This window comes from Coturnix japonica, chromosome 1 (assembly GCF_054131305.1).
Source record: "Coturnix japonica strain WE chromosome 1, WE-NBRP24, whole genome shotgun sequence".
NCBI classification, from domain to species: Eukaryota; Metazoa; Chordata; class Aves; order Galliformes; family Phasianidae; genus Coturnix; species Coturnix japonica.
Genome location: NC_140663.1, coordinates 159,493,682 through 159,518,336, shown reverse-complemented (window position 1 = coordinate 159,518,336; position 24,655 = coordinate 159,493,682). Strand labels below are relative to the sequence as shown.

At 42.9% G+C, this 24,655-nt stretch overlaps 1 protein-coding gene across 3 annotated transcripts in view; it reads right to left on the bottom strand.

The window, feature by feature from the left end:
- Window positions 1-742: 742 nt before the first annotated feature.
- KATNAL1 (katanin catalytic subunit A1 like 1) overlaps window positions 743-24,655 on the bottom strand; it is a 36,120-nt gene continuing 12,207 nt past the window's right edge. For 2 of the 3 annotated variants that reach the window (XM_015852009.2, XM_015852010.3), the window contains exons 4-11: window positions 23,582-23,750; window positions 16,250-16,374; window positions 15,638-15,743; window positions 9,979-10,137; window positions 9,063-9,189; window positions 7,845-7,979; window positions 5,448-5,574; window positions 743-4,337 (exon numbers count right to left, since the gene is read on the bottom strand). In XM_015852009.2, coding sequence (XP_015707495.1) covers window positions 4,139-4,337; window positions 5,448-5,574; window positions 7,845-7,979; window positions 9,063-9,189; window positions 9,979-10,137; window positions 15,638-15,743; window positions 16,250-16,374; window positions 23,582-23,750 — 1,147 coding nt within the window. In that variant the 3' untranslated portion in view covers window positions 743-4,138. The remainder of the gene's footprint in view (window positions 4,338-5,447; window positions 5,575-7,844; window positions 7,980-9,062; window positions 9,190-9,978; window positions 10,138-15,637; window positions 15,744-16,249; window positions 16,375-23,581; window positions 23,751-24,655) is intronic. The other variant, XM_085536302.1, reaches the window with a different exon arrangement.

The window sequence follows — 24,655 nt, the reverse complement described above, 5'->3', positions numbered from 1 at the left end:
GTACAGCTGGGTCTTTGCTCGCTTGATGGAGGATTTCTTTACATCACACAAGTCTTTTAATCTTCTCCATGATCAGAACAAGTCGGAGCACCTTTACTATTGTGCGGTCTCTTTTAAACTGGGGTGAGCTGAACTTCCTATGCAAAGATGTGACCTCTCCTGAAATCCCTTGATCAGCAATTTCCCCTGCTCTCTCTTTCATGTCGGAGGCATTATGAAACACTGGAAACTACACATACTTCCAGAAGGAAGTTAGTGAGAAAATTCAAATAATCAACTCAGCCCCAAGAGATGTGGGGTCTCTTTCCAACTTTGAAAGCTCTTTCCTAATAGAAGTTCTGCTTTTGAAAGCCTTCTGTTGAGCAAGCAGCTGAAGATATAGCTTCTCTAGAGCCTGATTATACGTTCAGCCCAGGGGCAAGCAATAAAAAACCTGCCCGGCGCTGTGAGGTCTGAATCAGGTGCTAACACTGAACATGTGCTGGAGCCTCTGCTCTCCTCTCCCCCAGTGCTGGGCACTGGAACATTCACCATTTTATAGCCTGTGGCAATGAAAGGCCAATTTAAGAGGGAAAGCATTGCTGACAGTGTTATCCAAAAAAAGCCAGGCTCTGCTTTAACTGCTCTCCGCCCAAGACTTTGGTGAATCCAACACCACTGTGACATGCTGAGTAAATCTGCTTTGTACAGCAGCCTTTGGAAGCAGCTAGAAGGAAAGCAATCACAGGCCCAGAGACAGACAGACTCTATATGTACATTTATTACTTCATACAATCAAACTGCTTCTTGTACAAAAATTAGCAGTGGCACCCAAGAGGGCTTTCATAGACATTTAGAAAGAGACATGTAAACACAGCTTCAGAACTTGATTTTATGTCACACAGGTACAAACTTGTGTGCGTATACACATACACACATGGATGTGTATGCAGCTCTGTACACAGACCAAACAAATTGTTGCAGCAGGCTGAGAGATGCTAGAACATTGCTGAACATTGCTCTCTAATGAATCAAGCACCCTTAAACCAGGCTTTCCCCCAAAGGGACATGAGTTAGACTTGCACTGAGTCATAAGCTCATCATTAGGGTCTTGCATTCCTCCCATTGTTAGCCTGGCCTTCCTCCCCTAATTGCTCCTTGCTGTATCCCACTGTTGGCTCCCTCCCAGAGGCAGTGATTTAACCTTCAAGCCCACTGAGGTGAGTGCAATGGTGAGACTGGGTGGAGATGAAAGGGTCAGAATTAGAGCTAGACACCTACACTGAAGAGTCTCGGCATGAAAGGGTCGGTATTGTGGGGTGCCTGATCTACAGGAGCCTGCTGTAATGCTTGGGCACAGCCATTGCACAGACAAAGATCTATGGCCTGGAAAGTAGAAAAGAATGAATGGAACTGTACAGAAAAAACACTTCTAAGGTACAAATCATAACCGTTAGAGAAAGACTGCAGCACCCAAATAATTCCCACTAGAAGGAATGTCCAGTGTAGTGGATTCTGCTTACCATGCAAGAGTTTAGTTTAACACCTTAAGGGCGGAGGTTCATCAAAAGGCCAAGGAATGACATTTCTGCTAAACACTGTGCTTTCAACAGCAGCAAGGGCCCTGCTGCTTGCAACATGAAACTGAGAAAACTGGTACTTACATCTTCCTAAGTAGCAACTGCTGAATCCAGCACTGCTCTCGGGCAGATGAATGGTGTGAGTTATTGGCATTCGTGTCTATTTCCTTCTAGATCTTGCCTGTGTAGAGTAAGCTCCTTGGGCAGCACTTGTCTGACTAGGGAGAAACCCTGAAGTGCTAATCTGGCACTGGCCGCAGAAGACTCTTAGAGCTTTCCTCATTTCTACTGCAGTAAAACAAAAAGGAAACAAAAAAAGGAAAAAAGAATAATAGCTGCAGCCTACAGCTTTCATAAGGAAGAAATGACACACCGTGGCAACGCTTTCAAAGCTTTCTTGCTATAAAGGTCCAGCTATTCCCTGGGAGGAACAGACTGGTCCTGGTAGTAATTTACCCCAAAATGATAGAGTCAAATGCAGCTTTGTGCTTGCTCATCTTCCAGGGCAGACAGAATTGCTTCTTTCTAACAGTTGCAGATATTATGAAGTGCAAAGGCTATACTGGGCAGTTGGTGCAAACCAGGCAGGCAAAAAGCAACTGGAGCTTTTATTCTCAGTGAAAAGGGAAAAGCTGATGTTCTTCCTGCTCTAATCTCACTGGTCAAGACTATAACAAAGCTAGTGGAATCTTCAGAAAGATTGGGACAGCAGCTGTGTTTCAACCAGTCCGGGGGCACCAGAAGGTATATTTCTGAAAGGCCACATGAAAACAGGCCTCTACAGCCCCAGCTGTCTTGTGTCAAATGCAGGATTTATAGAATCTCTGTGGTGTTTCTCCATGCAAATTAGTGGAGCCCTTCAAAATGGCATGATCCATCCAAGCTGCGGTCTTTGCAGAGGAAGAAAGAAAAAGGACTGCTGACAAACAAAGTAGAGAGGATACCACAACCACACAAGTTGCTCACATAAGCAGAGGATGCTGCAGAGCTGTCAAGCACACACCCTGACTGTTTTTTCCCCTGAACAGTAGACAGGCTCAAGAAGCATTTACATTAGTGGTTCACATGTCATGGCCCCAAAGACCAGCGTGCTGGATTACAAACATTATTTGGAACTACCAAGCAATACAAAGATAAATTCCCATCCAAGATGTGGTGGGTGATTCTGAATACTTGGCCTCATCTCTGAGCAAGATCCATTTCTTACTCCCGCCTACAACACCTGGCTACGTCGACCAGGAGTCTCAGCAGAGAGCCAGAGGGTGCAGAACCCACCCAACTGCAGGACAGCTCAGATCTACCATGACACTTTGAGTCATACATACAGAATCACCAGGAATTTCAGAGCTTCCATATTCCTCTGTAAATTTTACCTATCCTTCCCATTCCTACATTATGAAACCTAAACGAGCCAGGTTGTGAGGTTGTGAAAATCCCATACTGTCATCGCGACCATTATGTCTGAGAGTGGGGATTTATCGTGCTAGAGTTTATAGCCTAACCTTTCTCATCACTTGCGCTTGGGACAGGAAGAAACATGTAAATGAAGAGAAATAAATAAATGAGATTTTACAGATTACCTTCCCCTAAATTAAATGCATTTATAAATGTTAAGAAACCTTCATTTAACAAAAGTAACATAACAAAAGTAGTTCTGCAACATAAACAAGTGCAAATACCATTGCTTAGTAAAGCTGGGAAAGGCTCAGGCCCAGCTAGAAGGCCTGGAAGTCCACAGCCATGTGTTCTAAGGACATATTGGTGCCTTCACTACTGTTATTTTAATAATATTTAGAAAGCAAAGTTCCAAATCCTACATAAATGCACAAAATAAAGTCAAAGTGCCTACTGGTCAAACTTCAAAGTGCCTACTTGTCAAAGCGGTACAAACCACATTCAGCATGGAATGAAAGCAATCAAGGTCCTTTCCTTCTCATTTCCATTAGAAGTCACAGGTAACATCATTCCAATCTGAAGTGACATCAAAGCCAAATGGGTGTACAAGAGAGGAGAGGTGAGCCTGCATCTTGATGGAAAACTGATCCTCATTTCCACTGTGTAAATGCCAATTAATTCTCTGGTTCTGCTCTGGAAATCCAAGCACAAAACAGCACCAGGGAACAGCAACTTCAAATCCACGTCTGGGGGAGACAGAGTCAGCAGCCCAACAGAACACAGCACTTGGAGCAGGGGGTAAACGAGCCCTTGTTAGCTCCTCTGGAGTCATATCCCCCAGCTGATTTATTGATTCTAGCCACGAAAGATGACTATAAGGAGGTAAACAGCACTGCTCTTCATTGGGAAAATAAGATGATTATTCTCAGTATATTTATTCCCTTCCTGTTTGTCTGCTTTTGCTATTTCAGACATTACTATTATTATTATTATTAACCATATCTGCTTGTTCACTCCCTTTAAAGGCAAATAGAGTTTAAAAGATCTTGTCACCAGGAAGGGGTGGGGGAGGGACAGGGAGAATGGCAGACCTTTTATTAAACCTCTGAAAATATTTCTAACTCACATTGCAAGTGAAAACAACAAAAGCCATAAACTCTCGCAATGGAAAGCTGTCGGTGAGATTAAGCAGATCCAAACTCTGCCATCCATTTCTCGTACTTCTCCAGGTCTGCAGCAGAAACAGATTTGGAGATTTTCTTCAGAGCCAATTCAAAGTCCCCCTTGGTAACTGGCATCTGAAGCTCCTCTTTAGAAAGTGCTCGAATCTCTTCTGGAGTTAAGCCGTTAATACGCCGTCTCATTGCCATTAAAGAGGCATCCCTGGAAATACAGGACAATGCATTGGAGCTAATTGCTAGCAGCATGTGCTGTAAGCCTATGAATTTTGATTGTATTCTCTTGCTAGAAACCACTGGCAGGAACACTTCAGAGAGCACTTATTTACCAGAGAAGATGCGGTTCACATCTTTGTTAGCATTCACATTCCCAGATCCCACCATTAATTCAATATAAAGAATGCACTGGCACCAAAACTCATTTAAGCATATGGCAAAATGCACAGAGATAATTAAAACTATAAAACTGAAAGCCTTTTATAATGATTCATAGAGATGAAATTCTACATCTTCAGCACAGGAAAAGGCAGGGCGGGAGAAGAACTGCACTGAAGGATTTTTCTTTTTCTCTTCCAAAAGCGCTCTGGATGTTGCAGATCTCTCCATTAGGATTTCAACATCCCCCCCACATGCAGCACTCAGACACCAACACCACGTGGCCCTGGGGCTGAGGCCATCAGTGCCTGTGGCTCCCCATGCTCTACCTGTTCCGTCATTCCTCCCCAGCTCTGGAGCTGTCAGCGTGGCCCACTGCCACAGAGAGCGCCGCTCATTTCTCACACCACAGCCCACACGCAGTTTGAAATTACATTTTCTCCTTCCCCAGGTTTTTATTCCCACCGGGGGATAACACAGGCCTCAGGGAGAGCAGGTAATTTAACTATTGCACTGTGTGACACATACCAAAGTTTTCAAAAACGTGGTGCTGCTTCACAATTTCAGCAAAGCAGCAAGAAAATATATTCCCGAGCCGCGTTCTTAAAGGACCTTGATCTCATGGGATTTAGAAAAAAGAATCCAAAGCTGTTATGCACTACGTTAATAAACATTTGGTTAATGCAGACAAAGGGTAACACAAGAGGATATTTGCTCAGATAATTTTTATGTAAGATCTAAGCAAACTTGATGACATCTCAAGCAAAACACTACGGTGTTTAGACTGCTCCATGTGACAGTAATGCGTGGTTCAGGGAATAGATCTGGACCCCAAAATATTTAGTTAGTTTGCTTCAGCTGCTGTGGGTACTGCTTGTTTTTTAATCAAATAATGCAAACGACGACTTGTCTCATTTGCAGATTAAGGGGAAGGAGATACCTGCAGACATTAGTGATGTCAGCACCAGAATAGCCTTCAATCTTCTCAGCAATTTCCTCAAGGCTGATGTCAGGATCCATTTCTACTTCCCGAAGATTAATCTTCAGTAGCTCTGCTCTGCCTTTTGCTACAACGTAAAAATGTGTGTTTGAGATCTTGCAAATATTATAAACAAAACACAAACAATTTAGATTTTTCAGTGAAGAAAGCAAAGAAAAGGGTTTGATACAAGAAAAAGAATGGGAGAGCAAATTACAGTGAAGTGTGGAATCAAATACAGTAAAGGATAGGGCTTCGATCTGTATATTAACACAGTGCATTCAAAAGACATTTTCCAAAGCTGAACATCATTGGAAATGCCTGTTATGTCTCAGGTGACAAAGCATTTGGTGACACGCTACCCAAAGGCACTAAAGCACAGTCCTACAAATGTCTGCTTCTTCTTACATCCCTTCGGATTCCCCCTGCTCAAGTGTTTGATTGCGTATTATTCACACAGTTTAATTAGAAACACAATGAGGATTCTATTAAGGGAGCTTTAGACAACACAAAGCCTCTAACAATAGGCTGAACTTTAAGTATGTGTTTAAGCACTTTACCCAGTTGGGACCCAAGAAAGCTGCTGAAGCCTGACAGAAAACAGATACATTAATACAGTAAATGTATTAATGTATGTATAATACCAATGTCTTGGCATTCCATTTTCAGACCTAAGTGTAGCATACATACAGTGATAACCGGCTGTGTAAATGAGTATCGATGCAGCCAATTAACCATTTTGCTTGTGGAGAACACATCCGTATGTGCATTTCAGTCCATATGCTAAACACTCTGGGCTTGACAGCTTAGGCCTACTGCTACACTGCCTAATGGTGGTAAAGCGGAGGATAAATGCTCTCCTGGCTTTTGCTGTACAGAATCACCAACCAGCACAGCCCCTTATTTCCACAGACAGTAATTGTTATGACTCAGAACAGAGGACAACCTTGGCAGAGGGAGCAGCACTAGAAAAAGCCAAAAGTCAGAAGGAAACATTGCACATGTTTTATTCACTGATGGCCCTACTTTAAAAAAGGAGGGAGGAAAAAACCAGAAAGCTTGTCTAAGGCTGCTAGTTTGGAGTGCTCTGCAGAACTGTCAAGAATATAGATGGGTATCAATCACGCACCACTGGGACCAGCTATAAAGTGGGGATTTATTATTTAGAGAACACATTGTACACACAGCATACCTGCAGAGAGCCTCCTGTATCAGAGAATATTCTTCTCATTTTTCTACTGGGATAAGCAAGCCCTTGCAGTAGTTTAAGAAAGAAAAAGGGTAGAATGTATGTGTGCACCAAATGCCCCAGCAAAGAGGTGTGTATATAACACACCACTCTGTTCATTAAATTGCCTGACCACATCAAGTGGCATAGCACAGCTAATAAAAACATCATTTAGACTCGCACAGAACAGCTCAACTTCTCTTATACATGGAATAAATGCTAGGGAACATAAGACTGGAAATAAAACAGGAGCACATCTCACATGTTGTCCAGGGTGTAATCTACTGTGTCAAAAAAACCAATCTAGTTTAATTAGAAACAAGAGCAAGAGCTGATAGGATTTGAAACTAATTGGTCATAAAGACAGGCATCCTGTTAGGAGCTGTGAGCTGCGCAGACAAGCTGTACAACTATTAACTGTCCTTATACCTGCTAAACTCAATCACAATCGCTGTCAGCACGAACACGCATCTTGTTATCTTGAGTGCTCATGCAGGGAGATGAAGCATCCACCGTACCAGAAAGAAACAAAGCTATGCAAACTTCAAGTGATAGGAATCTCAAAATTAATAGGACAGGTGAATGACAGCTGGGAAAGACAATACAAGCTGAGAAGTCTTGGGGCAGGAAAGCAATCAGCCTGCTGCATTCTGAGCAACTCGCAGCCTAGTCATAGCGGCGGGCAAGCAGTGATTTACAATGAACTATGCCTGTAAGTTGAAATTCATGGATCCACTTCCTTGCATTTGTCTGCAAGGGCATGAGTGCATTTGCAGTATTTCTTAGCGTGTCCAAAGGCTGTCTTTGATGATCACTCAAGGATTGGCTGTTAAACGTTTAAAATAATTCCAGGCTCATTAAAACTAACTCTTTCAATGTAAGAACCCATCAATGGGCTTGCAATGAAATGCAGCAGCTCTTTGGCTCTTTGTTTTTAAGCCCCCAAGCAAGTATTTAATTTTTTTCCTTTCTCTCACTCTCTTAAGAATAAAGCAATCCAACCAAATGATTAACTCCTGAATTTCACTGCTCATCACAAAACCAAAGACTCCTCCCAAATCCAGCAGTCTTGAGGCAGACCTATGGTAGCTTCAGGACATTTGAAAGTAAAATGCTTGTACTAAACATACCTGTGGGCAAAGGTATATAAATCCTTTTTTCCAGTCTCCGTCGGAGAGCTTCATCGATATCCCAAGGAAAGTTTGTAGCAGCTAATACCATAACCATCTTGGATGGGTCATCATTCTCCAAAGCACCACCTACCCCTGCAAGTACAACAGTTTAGAGAAGTTTCACTCTACTGCTCTTATTGATCAAGATGTTTACTAAGAAACTGTGCAAATATTACAAAAGCTCAGACAAAGCTCAGCAGCCATTCCATATACTCCTAGGGCTGCCTTCCAGACTTCACATGGCTGATGTACCAGAACTATCACTGCCACAGAAAGAATCACAGAATCATAGAATGACCTGGGTTGGAAGGGACCTCAAGGATCATGAAGTTCCAACCCCCCTGCCTGGCAGGGCCACCAAACTTCCACAATTACTAGATCAGGTTGCCCAGGGCCCCATCCAGCCTGGCCTTGAACACCTCCAATGACGGGGCAGTTGATTCTTCTGCTGAGACAAGGAAGGGCTTTTTTGGACAGCGTTAACTCAGTCATATGCAAGTGCAGCACTGTGCAGCAAAAATACCATCTCTCAAATGTGGCCATAAAAGAAGCAGAAATCACTCCCTGACCTTCCAAGAACTGTAAAGAAATGTTCACTTGGAGAGAATAAGTTGCCTACATGGGGTTTACCACAATGAACGTTTGAGGACGTTATAAACAAAGAGTGGTTCAATAGCAACTGTTACATAGAGGTGGTTATCAAGGCACTACACCACAGAACAATGCTCAGGTGGTGGTCCTTGCTGCGTGCACCTGCACAGAACAGGTACAGAATATACCTCAAAGGGTAATATTAGCGGTCAGCACAGCAAACAGCAAAATCAGATTTGATGATGGCGTCCCTAAGAGAATAAATTTGTTTAAATTCCTTTAAAAAATAAATAAAAAGACCTATATTTAACTTCACAAATCTCCATTATCTGCTCCTCCTACAGTAAAACATCCCTTCAAAATGAGTTAATTTTCTAAAACGGTCATGTTAGAAAATATAAAGCAGAGCCCCTTTTTCAGTTGTCCACCCTCAAATTATCAGAGAATGCATTCCTCTCAAATTTTGCCTTACTCTTCCCCCATCCACAAAGCCGGGCTTTCCAGAGTGTTCAAGTTTTTTACATTCCCATCTCTAACGAAATGGCATCCCAGCCCCAAGCATGGATCTAAATCTGTAATCTTTACCGTCCATTTGCACAAGCAGCTCTGACTTGACTCTGCGACTCGCCTCATGCTCATCGGATGTGCCTCTGCGGCTGCAGATTGAATCGATTTCATCAATGAAGATTGTTGCTGGAGCGTAAAACCTTGCCTTTATTCAAATAAAAACATCACTATTAAGACCGTAGCAGCAAGCACAAGCCCTCATCAGACCACGACCCAGTTCAGCTACTACATATATTACCTTCCCTGCTTGTCACAAGAAAGTAATTCCAGACCTTGATTCACAGTTGGTTTGGCACACGCTTACATTTATACATTTTAAATGGTACTCCTCAAGTCAGAGGTCTTGCAAAGAGGAAAAGGAACGCAATCGCCATGTAGGCAGTTTTTAATATCGAGGTTTTGAGCTGATGAGGGCAAAGCAGAGTGGATAGAATGGAACTGTCTATCTCAAAAGACAGAGGTTTCAACTGACAGTGTGCCAGAAGCAGACCCTGAAGGCAGGAATGACCCTTTCAGTATAGGTCCACATGGGTACATCCTTCACACAGCCCACACAATGGACTGCACTCAGAAACACTGAGAAGCTTGTCCATCACTCAGAACTGAAACAGAGCTAGAATACATATTGCTCCTAGAATAACAGTTCTCAGTTCTTTCCAATTTCAAATAACTTCCTATAATGTCTGTCAAGATCACCACTCTGCCTTTAGCCAGGAAAGCACTATCCTCAACGTGCGTGATGAGCCATTTCCCTCCTAATCCTCAGTGACATTTCAGAAAAGGATGAATACACACGTTGTCTTTTCTCTATCTGGATGAAAGAGTCTTAGTGCATGAACTCAATACTTTCAGCATGCTACTGGAGGGGCACGGAACTGAGAGGGAGGCCCCTTCACACCTCACTGATTCCCAGATCACATCATTGAGGACGTACCATTTCAAACAGGAGGCGGACAAGCTTTTCAGATTCACCTCTGTATTTAGATGTCAGTGTAGAGGAAGACACATTGAAGAACGTTGTTCCACATTCTGTAGCAACAGCTTTTGCTAGCATTGTTTTGCCAGTACCAGGTGGACCAACCATCAGCACACCCTGAAAGGTAAAAACAAAGGAGATGAACAACAAGTAAATTTGCGCAACAGTCCTCTACACTACATCTCAAAATAAACCAAAATCGGTATTTTGATTGCTTAATATCATGATCATCATCAGTGGAAAACAAAAGAATCCTGCATCATGAGAACAGCATGGAAGCATTCTGTGACTTATTCTCCTTACTGCCCCACTGAAGTCAAACACAAAAGGCAATTGCTGCAACTATCACATGAGAAGCAGGTGACAGATTTACAGACTTGCTCTGAATCAGGCAGGACCTGGATTTGAACTTGGTTCTTTCCCAGCTTACAAGTGGCTGTACAGATGGGTGAAGAGAATGAATTCATCTTTTTGGAAGACTCCTTTGTGCAGAAAGCTCCACTGAAACCAAAATACTTTTTGTGTTCAGCAGTAGAGCATTTTCCTACAGAAAAAGATTTTGTCAAAAAATCCTAACCACGCACATGTGTGAATCTGGCTGATTTTTACAAGTCATTCTGCATGAGAACATTCACTGGACATGAGGGTTTGTCCCACTGCTTAATTAATCTCAGTATTTCTGTGGCCAAAGTACAACTTCTTACCATCTCCTGGACGAAAAGCCATTCTCACCACACTGCTGGACAGCGGTTTTTGGCTTATGTGGACTGCTGCACAACTCCATTTAATATGAACTTCAATGACTATTAAAAAATTGTCACCTGGACAACTGAGCTACGATCAAGTCCCTGTGTGGCAAACACATCATTAGATTGCCTTTCCATCTGTGCTCTGTCTGTAAGAGAGTAAGAAGCACACACCTCTCCAGCTCAGGGCACTGAGTGGAGCATTTGAAACAACAGAAGGAAGGGGCAACATTCAAAGGACCAGGGTGCATTTGAGAAGTGACCCCATGTGAACGTCATGCAGTTCAACAAGGTCAAGCAAAGACACTGCACGTGGATCAGGGCAATCTCAGGTACATGGACAGACTGGGCCCCTTCTCCACCCTCATGAAGCCCTATCTGCAATACTGTGTTCAGCTCTTGAGTCCCCAGCACAAGGGCATGGGCTTGTTGCACCAAGTGACCACAAAGATGATCAGAGAGCTGGAGCACCTCTCCTATGCAAAAAGGCTGAGGCAGCTGGGCTTCAGCCTGGAGAAGAGAAGGCTCTGGGAACACTTTATAGTGGCCTTCCAGTACCTGATGGGGGCCTACAGGAAAGCAAGGGAGAGACTCTTCATCAGGGTGTGACAGGACAAGGGACAATGGTTTTAAACCAAAAGAGGGGAGATTTAGATTAAATATTAATATTGATCTCTAAGGTCCCTTCCAACCCACACGAGACTATGATACTATGATACTATGATACTATGATGATGATTAGGAGGAAATTCTGTGCTCAAAGGGTGATGAGGCACTGGAACAGACTGTTCAGAAAAGCTGTGAATGCCCATCCCTGGAGGTGGTCAGTAACAGGCTGGATGGGACTTTGGGCAACTTCATCTATTGAGAGGTGCCTCTGCTCACAGCAGAGTTGGAACTGGATGAGCTTTAAGGTCGCTTCTAAGTCAAATCATTCTGTGATTCCACAATTTACTTACTCATCACTACAAAAAAACAGGTTGTTAGCTACATACACAGTGCACTCAGGACCCACATTAATACTGAAGCACCAAGACTGGTTAATCACCCTGACTCAAAGAAAAGGCAGTATTTTTTAAGTGAGACACAACAGAAACAACACAGGTTTCTGAAAATAAGTGATTCCTTCCATCATGAGGTTACTGCAGACTCCAAGGAGGGCTAATTCACAATCATATCTTTAAATACTTATGTTTGTGAATAGTATCTCTGACCATTGCAGCAACACACCACAGGACAAGCACTAGAACAGGGCACTACGACTTTGAGCACGGCACTATGAAAAAATGTAGTGTTCAAGCTTTTTTTTTTCCCAACCACAAAATCTTACCATATGCTAACAAGAATTTCCTAAAATTAAGTTGTACTGGGTTGCAAGGGTAATGAAATTAGCTAGAATTAGAATTGCATATCATAATGTGCTTTGCAATTAATATCTTACATAAAATACCATAGCAATAAAGTATCTGCTAAACACAAGCCACACAGCAAATTAGATTTCATCTGTTCCTTGCAAAAACTTACTTCAAAAAGCACACGGAATGACATGGAAGAGATCTATAAAAACAAATCAACCGGGAACGCAATTATTCAAAAATGTACTATTCAGAAGCAATAGACTCTCTGTACTCCATTTTCCATTAACTCTTAATACCTTTATTGCCATTTAACACTTAGCTAATGCAAGCTCAACATACATTCATTGGTAAATTAAGTTAGAACTGTTCATACTGCTTCCATACAGCTAACAGTCCAATGTCACTCTTCAGGCTGCTCAAGGTTTCCTAAACTCCAGAGCAGCAAGCATGAAAAGCAAATTGACTCCTTTTTTTCCTCCCCATGAACATTCACACATATACCGTGATTTCAGTTGCTGCACAGTCATACCAATATTATTATAATAACACGAATGTGAGCCTGGAGTGACGGGGTGAAAATTACTTGGCCTGTGATAGGTAGGGCAGAGATGAGTATTTGTTCTCTCTAAGTTTAAATTGAGGTTACTTTTATATTTTAAAATATCAACTATATCAAATCACACTTCGCGCTTGTTCCTGACAAACTGGGTTTACTTTAAGAGCTGGTGATGTAAGGGGCTAATGGCGGGTTTTTTGGATATCACCTTTTGTCTCCATTATTCTGGAAGGTCAAACTCCAGCTTCAGTCACACATCTTATCACTGCTGACTTCATAAGCCCCTTGCTTTGCACCGTCTGTATAACTACGACAGTGAGTGTTACCTAGCATAGGATACTGGGGGTATTATATATGTACCTAATACAGGTGCAATGCAGCCATACTAGATGTAAAGTCAAGGGAACATTGAGCTCTCTGGGGATTCAGAGAAATGTCACAAAAAAAAAAGAAAAAAAGAAAAAAGCAAGCAAAAAAAAGCCACACCTTGAATTCTCAGCAAAATGAGATGTGCATGGCTGCAAAGAGAAACACAGGATCAAGTCGCTCTTTCCCGCTGCAAGTAGGAGGCTGCCACTTACTCACTAGTTAAAATCCTTGACAAACACAAAGACTTCTTTATTCCTCCTCTAAGGCTCTGTTAATCCAAAGTATTCCAATAAGAAGCTGAAACACACTGCAGGGAGTAAGTGTTTTGATGAAATCACTGCAGGGTTACTTCTTGTTGTTGTAACAATCACTAGCAGAGCAGTGGGAAGCACAGCAAGCAACCAGGCCTTCTTGGCACAAAACAGTTCAGAGAAAAAGAAAGAGCAAGCCTGTGGACACTCAGAGACCCAGCTGCAACCACACAGCACCTGTGATGAATCGGGAAAGCAGCTGGCTCCTTCATGCCAAGCACCGTCCTCTGAATGCAGGGGCAAACAGTGAGGGCTGTCTTGGGAATTATTCTCAGGAGAGTGTGAGCATCCAAAAACAGATCTGGCTGCCTTTTCCCTGAGTTATTGTCCTGAATGCCTAGGCTCAACAAATGCCTGCTGCTACACTGATTACTGCGAGAAACAGCCTTCTCTTCAAAACTTCTCATCCCTGTAGCACAGTCAGAGGTCAGCAGTAAGGAAAATGCATGCTGTTCTGCATGAGAAATAAATTCAGGAGAGTTACAGCTTCACGAGTCACCAGGGAAAAGGCTAACAATGAAGACCCTTCATGGACTTGTCAGAAATCAATTTGCATTTAAGACTGAAGGAAGGAAATAATCGTAACGTTTTTTCCACGTCTGCAACCACCTAGTTTCCAGAAGCAATACTGGCCAGCAGGAAAAGATAATCTCATGCAAAGAGAAAGAGACTCTGACAACCAGGCCATTGTTTCTCTATTCGTTGCCACAGTATTTGGAAACAGGACCAGCAACACTCTTCAAGCTGCCTGCAGCCTGCTGAGATACCTGCCTTAAAGACAGATGGCCACTACATCCTCTAGCCATGTTAAGAGGTGGAAAAGCAGCATAGCAGCTCTTCACTCCCTGAAAAGTTTTTGAAGACTGGACAGATGGGGCTACTGTAGCCTATAATGAGGGCATGGATCAAATTCCTCTACACCAGGAGCAAAGAAGAGAAATTCAGTTATTTAACAGATACTAAAATCTCACTTTGTATTTGTGACCTGTGATATCTAGGCTTTGTCCAAGCTGATACCTTGGTTAACCTCAAGATCAACCTCAATCCCACTGGTGCTTAACCACAATCATGCTAAGCACCAAAAGTCATAAAGCTCCAGCCCACAAACTCTGCTGATTCCAGGTTTGGACCATCTCCTTGCAACTCACTAAAGCCTCTGTGAATATCTCTCATGCAGCAATCCCAAGGCTCTTGCTGTTGACTCCCACCCTTTCAGCTTCCACTCTTTACTGTCTGTAGACACAAGCCCCCAGAATGACATGTTTTCTACTCCTCAAATGCTGCATGACAGCACAATGAGGATTCAAGAGTGACTCAGGCTGAAGAAGGACAGCTTTGAAGGCCAGTCCTAAGTGTAAATCAGGTAAGTCTTAAGGGCCAAACAGGAAAACACAGGACAAGCACTAGTAACACAAGGTCTGACACGCGCTGAACTACTGTATTAAACTATAGAAACCACCCAGGTACACCACATTCTCTACACGTCATGTCTTTGGAGACTCCGAATGACAGCTTGCAGCAGAGTCTCTTGTCCCTGCTCATCACTGGGCCACAAAGCTGTGACTTGTTAATATTAAAACAAGTGTCAATCCATCCCAGAACTAAAGCAAGATAATTTCATTTTCTGGGTACAGAAACATCCTCCCTCTGCTTCTTTTTCAGCTCTGAGCAAGGCCCAGGCTCTGCTTGTCACTAGTCCATCACCCAGCCCAGTTCAGCCCCATACCCTTAGTGCTGCAACAGCTCCCACTTTGAATTCCTGCCACTCCACAGGTAACTAAGTCTAGCTGCAAGCATAGCTGTAAAGCTAAATAATCAGAACAGCTTTCTCTCTCTCCTTGATTCCTTGCATCATGCAGCCTGCAGTGTGCAGTCAGCATAAGTGAGAGCTGGCACATGCAGACATAAAACCAGTCCAACGATTGCTTTCCTTGGTTGAAAAGCAGCCATTGTAACAAATCGAGCTTTCCATTAGGCATTACTGCTCCTCTCTATATGCACTACATGCTTGCTCCCATGCACAGGCTGATCTATTAACATTGAGAAGCAATGACTGAATAAACACAAAAGAATTATATAGTGTGAAACCTGCATACACTCCCAGCTGTTTATTTCAGTGCATTTTACATGAATCATAATGAGAGGATTTCACGAACAAATTCTTGAACTTTCCTTTTTGGCATTTGAAATAGCCATGACAGGCATCCGCACACCCTACAGCAGCAGGCATACATAACTACAGCTTGCCATTTACTAAAGCACCAAATAAATCCCTACCTTCCAAGGCCTTCTGATCCCTTTGAAAAAATCAGGCATCCACATTGGAAGAACAACAGCTTCTCTTAATAATTTCTTGGCTTCTTCCAAATCTGCTATGTCATCCCTGTACAAGAGAAAGGAACTTTTATGAGATTCCTGTATGACAATATTTCTCCTGCTCTTACACAAGAACAAATAAAGAAGTTTTTCCTCTCAGTACCATCGCTTTTAGCATGCCAGTATTTGCCTCACGAGAGTTCTCCTACAATCCTGTGACCTAAAACTAAATCAATTCGTGAAAGGTAGGGAAAAAATGAATTTCAACTCAAGCTACTCTCAGCTGCTTAATTAAAAATTGGTTTGGACAATGTGAACACCTAAGAGATATCTTTAGAGTTCTCTAGAGTGCACTTCTATTATGGCAGTACTTGCAATGGATGTACTACAAAAGATACCAGTTAGCACAAAAGCCTAACTGTAATCAAATTAATAAACTGTTAAAGCCAAAACAGCCTGCACTGCTCATTTGCAGAAAATAGTGATGGCTCCCTATTTTAAAATTTAGGAGAAGAATAATTCCTCCCCTTCTCCACACAAGCAAAAACACTTCAATAGAGAAAATCCTCATACCAATGAATGCTTGGATTCCTCGACACGATGTCCCTTTCAAGAGCTTCAACCAAGTCTTTGTCATAACCCGCTCCATCAAATCTTGGAACATCATCAGCAATGCCATCCTGGGGTATTTTCTTTCCCTAAAAGTGAAAGACACCGAGGCACATAAGAACATTTTTCTTTGTGTATATTCTTTACTAGTAAGACATAGCAATATTATCTGATTTGCTTCTGCTCAGGCTGCAAGGTACAAAGCTTTAACACAGCCATCACAGCACCACGATGGCCAGCAAACCCAATGCTTTCATACCTTGCAATCCAAGAAGCATCCCCAAACACCTGGGGTTGCTTCCACCACAACAGAGCAATGCTTTCTTCCTGGATGCTGCTCACAGTGATAAAACCCCACCAGACCTCATTAAATGTCACAGCGGGTGGGCTGGTTAGTTGCTTTTTTTATTTATTAGCAAACCAGATTCTCGTAACAATGCGAAACCACTCTTTAGGTAACTGACACCAAACACAGGAATGCAGAAGCAGGCTAACAATGCAGCCAGTGTTGGGGCTTCGGCTGCATCAAACAAAGTCATGAAAGATCCTGAGATGGAAGGGACCCACAAGGATCACTGAGTCCATCTCCAGCTGAAGACTAGACCACCCAAAGGCAGTTTTGAAGATGCTCCATCTGCCACATTACCTGCCTGAGCTCAAGCCATTGGCATACTGAGATGGCAGAGCTGTGTCACATGCAATCTTTAATGGAGGAGAACCAAGAAGAATCTCTCCCATTGTTTAATTAAAGCCTTCTTGCCCAGCATTTCCCCTTTCCTGAGCTGCAAACTATCCACTTCCCTTATCTCATCGAAGCCAGCACCATTAAGACATAAATGCTTTTAAAAGGTCATGTTTATTTAAGGACCGAACTGAGAGCCCTAAGGAAGCTCCCAAGTCATCCCAACCTCTTTGAACTCCAGCAATTTCTGCATCATGCTGAGATCCATTCAACAGCCAGTTTTTGCCCTTCCACTGCCCCCAATGGCCACAGGTCCCTGATTAATGCCTCCACAATGCTGCTGAGCTTGTGGGGCAAAGCAGTGTTTTCCCTTTGATGCATTAGAGCACTGCTTCTCCTCTTTGGCTTCAGAAGGAAACCGCTTCCCCTCCCGGCTCAACGGCAGTGCTGGGAAAGCAGCTGTAAGGCAGAGGGCTGAGTGGGGAGCTACTCTGGGACTCCTCACTCAGTCTCAGCATCAAGCTGAAGGATCTCAGCTGGCTGCACAAAGGCAGCCTCGCAGAGAAACTGAGAGGCAGATGGAGACACACAACGAACCTAACACTGCAAAAAGGGGAAGGCAGCGGCTGCAGTGTGCCCACCACTTGCCCATAAGGGAGCCGTCTGTCTCCTCTCTGGTTTTATTTCTCACTTCCAAGTGGAGTCAGTGTTGTTCGGTGCTCCCAGTTCAGGGCTTTTGCAATGGAAATTAAGCTGAGAATTGTGTTCAGAACAAAAAGCCGATGTCAAAAATGTAATGGTCTGATGTAAAAAAAAAAAAAAAAAGAAAAAGGGAAACAGAGAGAAAGCCCTGTAGAGTTTGGAAGGTTTTAGAAGAGAGAAAATGAAATCCAAATGTAACTGTAGAAAAGAAGAAGAAAAAAATCACAATAAAATGAAAGGTATTTGTTACACATTTCTCTCATATTCCTCTGCACTGAACTGATTTTCCTAGCGGAAGACTTTTCTTGAGCCTCTCAAACCTGTCATCTGTTTGGCTTTTGCAGGATGTAGCAAAGCAAGGCAGGCTGCAAAGAGCAAGAGGAGGGAGGTCGCTCAATTACGGCACAAGGGGAGGAGGCTGAAGCAGAAGCTCAAAGCCACATCCAAGGCAGGGTCACTCCTCTGCCTGCAGGATGTTTGCTGTGTGGGACAAACTGAACAGCGCAGCAAATGTGTAAAGTGTGCAGGCAGTGGTGAGCCTTCCATATGGCAGCTGAAAGAAGGGAGAAAAAAAAGAGGAAAAAAAAGGTTAAAAAAAAAAAAGGGAAAAGGAGAAAAAGAGGAAAATAAAGATAAGGAGAACAGGGGAGGCAAGGAGAAAAAGGTAGGGAAATAGGAGAAAATGGAATGAAAAAAAGAAGAAAGGTAGGGAAAAAAAGGAGAAAGTGTGGGGGGAAGAAAAGGAGAAAAAGAGGGAAGGAGGAAAAGAGAGAAGCAGAAAAAAGGGGAAGAGAGAAAATGAGAAAAAGGCAGGGGGGGCAAGTGGGGAGCAAGGAGAAAAGGGGAAAAAGGAGAGAAAAAAAAAGGCAGAAAAAGGCAAAATAAAGGAAAAAGGGAAGGTCCCTATACCCAGCAACCTGCTCATGGCAGTGCCACCATAAGGCCCAAGCCCAGCTCCAAAAGAAAAGCTGCATGGCCCAGGGATGGTCATTTTCCCTGCTCCCTGTGCTTATAGAATCATAGAATTACCCAGGTTGGAAAAGACCTTGAAGATCATCAAGTCCAACTTCAGCCTAACCAGTACCTTAACTCTAAAAACCCTCCACTAAATCATATCCCTGAGCACCACATCCAAACGGCTCTTAAACACATCCAGGGATGGCGATTCAACCACCTCCCTGGGGAGCCCTATCTTGCCATGGTGTGAGTGAGAAGGGAGACGCTCTCAGCATCGTGCTGATCAACATTTTGATGAAATTCGCTGTTTCAGGTTTTTCAGGTCTGGAATTGAACCAAAATTTAAAACATTTACAGTCTTCGCATGCAATAAAATTATTAACATCAGTCCTAAATTGGTCCAATATGCAATCTGCAGTCAATAGGTATGTGAGCAGAGACCAGAAAGAAAGAAAAATGTGTCACCTGGATGCAGGCGGGATTGAGTTACAGGTTCTCGGAGTCATAAAATATAATGTTTCCAATCAGATCCTCATCTCTTTCTTAAAACAGATTTAGCTAAAGCTGCTGTGATGATTTCTGAGTAAGGATGTGTGTGCATAGGCAGAGGTGCACGGGTATCCAAGAGACTGATCCCACCCACTCCCCTCGGCCATCATATCACCAAGTCTCCTCCTCTGCCAAGTTCTGACTGAAACACGTGTAGAAATGCATCACGGAGCAGTGTCAGACTGACCTACTGGAATAAAATTCTCAGGTCCAAAATGAACCAATTTCTGTTCTTGTACGAGGTTTGTGCATTGGTTTCTATAGTCATCTCTTCCATGTGTCTACCACCCTGACGGGCAGAAAGCATGCCCGTGCACTGCCCTCATTTTCCATATCAAACCAGCGTCCTCTGGGAACACAGCTGAATACAACTCCCTGTTCACTCTGGCAGCCCTTCTGCTCTCCTCTCTTCTAGTATGAACACATTTTCCTGGAGCACGGCCATTGAATGCACACAAAATGCTCCAGCCACTGCCACCCTAATGGCACTGGTAGCTCTCACTTCAACTGGTACCACCACAGGCCCCTCACTGCAAAAATGGCATCGAGGCCTTGGAGTGTGTTCAGAAAACGGCAACAAAGCTGTGAGGGGTCTAGAGCACAAGTCTGATGGGGAGCGGCTGAGGGAACCAGGATTGTTCAGTCTGGAGGAGACTCAGGGAAGACTTGCTGCTTTGTGTCACTGAACATCATCCCATCATCCAACCCTTCCTCAACAACACCTTCATCATTCTCAATTGGTTCTTCCCAATTCAGTGTTATCCGAAAGCGTAATCAGCACTTGTCTCTTTTTTGCGGTCCAGTCATTAACTTAAATCTAAAACAAAAGGAAGTCTCTGGCCTTGAAGAAATCCATAAACAACATGCCAGTTTACTGTTACTTTAAGTTCCACTTGTCTAAATTCCTTTTGCTGTTCAATTCCACTTCTTCTACATCTCTTCTAGGTCTCTCTAGATTAACTAACTACTTCCCACATGGCATCTGGGTAGATTTATTTCTTCCTCTAAGCATTAGTGCTAGTGAAGGCAACACCTGTGCTTAAGTACCTCTATTCCACTACTCCTCTAGTCCTCTATCTCTATTCTGGTTACTCCCAAGTCTTCTACTTTTCCTCTGCTCTATGTTTTAAAGCCTTGTACACTGTGTAGATAAAATCCAGTTGATAGGATCACTTTTCTTTTTCACCTCTAAATACAGACATGTTCAACACAATTTGCCATTTCACTGAGAAAATATCAGAACCAGTTATTTTTACTGGAAATCTCTGCTCCAATTGCTGCCATCTCACCCCAGTTTTTGCACAGTACTGGGATGGAGATTATGCAGCCTTCCAGCCATAATGCATGGATGTCTGTACTTCCACCTAAAAGCAACTACTTCATCTCACATTCACTTTCCTATAACCTGCCTTTCCTTTGCTTCTGGTATTGCCTATCAGCTTAATCAAGAAAAAAAAAAAAATTTTACAATCATATCTTGATTAATTTTAATATTCCATTCTCTGATATGGCAGCACAGCCCTTTTCTGTTTCATATCCTTCGTAATATCTACCATCCTCATCCACTGTGGTTCAAAAATAACCTAAAGGCTTCAGTTCAAAACAACTTTATGGAGCACTACAAAAGAACATTTCACAGGCAGCGTCGGGTTAAAAATCCTTATCCCAGGGTGATTACAGTCAGAACGAAAAGATGATATGGCCTGGGAAGGAGGAACAGTGATAGAAAGCTTCATACACACAGCGAAGCAAAATACTCCTAAATATAGCCCCAGTATTTGTATTTTATGTTGGAAAATATTACAAATAAATATGCATGTTACACAGTAATGTTATAGCCAGGAAAGAGTACAATCTATTACACAGCAGCCAACATCTCAGGAAATGGGTCTGTCATCCAAGTCCACCATATGTTCTTAGTAGTCCCAGCCAAGCCCTGAAAACTAAAGAGCTTAGTTACTGTGAGAAAACTGGTATCTGGTGATTCAGTCTGAAGCTTCCGTTTTGCTCAATTGTTTTTAACTGACCATGAAGAGTTACTGAACATCTTTAATTTGACATACAGAGGTTTACTCCAGAAACTGAAAATTATCAACACATGCAAAATAAGAAAGGATAAAACTGAATGGGAAGTTAAACCTGTTTTCTACGCCTCTGTAGAAAATACAAAAAGTTGCATTGACTTCTTTCACTTCCCACACCTGGTCATTTCCTCTTTCATCAAAACTATCTTCAAAGGAAAAATCATGGGTTCTTTACAAAAATCATCAAAAAGCACATGGCCAGTTGTAACCTGGTGTGATTTTTGCATATATAGCACAGACAAAGAAGAATTAATGTAACTACCAGCTAGCTAGAAAAACAAAAAGAAGAGCACGTGCTTCTTGAAGAGCAGGCATTGGTAGTTATTTTCCTTCTGCCACCTAGTGACCAGTTTATTCAGATGTGGGTAGCGTTTAAAATGTACCCTATTAAAAGGAAGACCTTCACAACTCTCTGTCTGACAGCAGCAGTGTTACTAACCACATTATTCCCAGACACTATTGTACAAGTCATGCAGTTGTGAGCTCCTCATGGTAAAGCCCAGCAATGCCCATCACTGCAGAGCCCACACTCATCGCGGTTAAAGCTCTGAAGGCCGCCTTGCACCAACACATCTGGGGAATCTGTCACAAACCACGCATATCTGGCACAACTGTAAATCATTCCACAGATCCTTACAAGCTTTTTATTAGGTTGCAGGTCACAAACTTCTTATTTTAGATTGTGCAGATTCAGAGTTGAGAGGTTACTAAAATGATTAAACTTGATCTGCGCATCACTCAGTTGCACTGCTAAAGATATGCCTGGCCTTACGTGCTACTGATAATAAGGGCTGGTATACCCTAAGACTTTTCTTGTGTATCAAAAGAGCTATTTATTATGGAAAGGGTGCACCTTCAGAGTTCTTTCTGCAATGTTTAGATGCAGCTTGTGATAGAAAAGCCATAAAGGTGCTGACCAAAGTCATCTGGAAAAAAAAATTGGACTAAATATTCTTTTATTTGTTTACCCGGATCCTTACAAAACTGCATGCTGCACAGAATGGGATGCTTGAGTCTCTGTCAGGACAAAGCCGCCTCAGCTCACTCTGGACTTGCACCATTCATACCACAGATTCTTTAGGTTCCCAGCACTGATTCTACAATTACATTTAAAATGCAAGTGTCTCAAACAGTGACTTGTACACACAGGCAGTTTTTTTTCAGGCACACAGCCTTTCCTTAACAGTGAATCACTGCCTCTTTCACTTCAGCACTGATTCTTTGGCATCCATATCTTCAAAAGAAAGAATGCATAACTTGTTCCAATCCACTGGGTTTTTTTGGGTTTTTTTTTGTTTTGTTTTTAATAAAAGAAAAAAAAATAAACACCAAAAAATGAAGAAACAAACAAAAATTCTTTCCAAGAAGTACCTTCACAGAATCACAGAATGGCCTGGGTTGGAAGGGACCTCAAGGATCATGAATCTCCATCCCCCCTGCCAGGCAGGGCCATCTACCTCCCCACTTAATACTAGACCAGGTTGCCCAGGGCCCCATGCAACCTCGCCTTGAACACCTCCAGGGACGGGCCATCCACAGCCTCTCTGTGCAGTCTGTGCCAGCACCTCACCACTCTCACAGTAAAGAACTTCCCCCTGACATCCAACCTAAATCTTCCCTCCTTCACTTAAAACCATTTCCCCTTGTCCTGCTGTTATCTACCCTTTCGAAGAGTTGACTCCCCTCCTGCTTATAGGCTCCCTTCAGGTACTGAAAGGCTGCAATGAGGTCACCTTGCAGCTTCTTTTCTCCAGACTAAACAAGCCCAGCTCCCTCAACCTGTCTTCATAGGGGAGGTGCTCCAGCCCCCTGATCATCTTCATGGCTCTCCTCTGGACCCCCTCCAACAGCTCTCTGTCTTTCTTGTACTGGGGGGTCCATACCTGGACACAGTACTCCAGATGGGGCCTCACAAGAGCAGAGTAGAGAGGGACCTTCCTAAACATAACAATAAAAAGCATTCTCATAAATGAAAGAAAATTAAAATTGCTGTCTCCCTCATGTCACATTCAAATCTATAATTTCAAATAACTTGGAACACACCTGCATAACATAGCGCTTACAGAACTCTCCTCCATGCACATCTTACTATGGCATGGCAGTAGCAACACCACTGTGGAATGTTATTCATAAAGCCTAGAGAAGGGCGCTGGTCTCACTTTTGCACTTTAGAAACCTGAACTGAATCTCTTTAAAGAAAAAGAGAAGGGTTGGGAGGGGCAGGAGGCCGAGGATGGCCTTTACACAGCCACATCAGTCAGAGTTCTTTGTTATTTGATAACTGAAGCTAAGAATGGTTCCAGGCTCGGCCGCACTCCTTACTTTGTCATCCCTCCCTCTGGCCCTTGGCTCCCTGTCACGGCTGCCTGTAGATTTGTCGCTCCTCGCTGCCGGCTGCGCTCTGCCCACAGGCCCACGGGGCTGCAGGCCTGGGGATTCCTTCCTCGAGGGCTTTGCTCCTCGGTTGGGACGCTTGATCTGAGGTGGGGCCCTAGACAATAGGCAAGCATAACAAAAACATACTAAAAACAGCAAAAAGAGCAACATTCAAAAGAAAGGATTCTAATATTCTATTAATGGCCTTGGTGAGTTATCACCAAAGCTGACAAGCTCCTGTCTTATCTCTTGAAATCGGCAAATACAGAAACCTATTTCTGCTTCTGTCTGACACACAAAGAAAGAAAAAAATACATACAAATGAAAAGTTGCAGTAGTGGAAAGAGTCAATAACAGTCAATACTACTATATCAATGTTACAAGAAATGAGCATGCATATAACAAGAGACATCTTACTAATACAACTTACTAATGCAGTTTCCTCTGACTTTGAATAAGGAGAATGTATCAGGCTACACTCCTATGTACAAGTTCTACCCAGCCAGAAGCCATTCCCAGCAAAACAAAAGCTGACTAATAACTTTGACAGGCCCCAAGACAGAGAGAGAGAGAGAAACAGAATGTTAAAACAATCCTCCTACTGCCAACTTCATTCCCCTGTGTAAAAACGTCAAAACATAAAAATTGCCTCAAAAGTAAATGTAAACAAAGCCAAACTGCAAGCACCTCTACTCTGTGCATCACCCACCATGTCAAAGGGAACAGAGCAGCAGCAGGAGGAGGTGGAATTTATTTTTAAGATGAGGTGTCACCGTTGTTTTGCTCTAGGGATTGGTCTGGGAACACAGAACTGAAATACATGGCCAGAAATGTCACCCAACTTTAATTAGTGATCTCTACTTCATCTTCTGCATGGTCTGCAAAAAAATACTTCCCTGGAATGTGATTTAACAGCAGCACATACTTATATATATATATATGCACTCCTGGATAAAATAGCTGCATTTTGTTTTCCAACAATTTCTTCAAACTTAACAGCAGAGAGTGGCTAATTGTCCT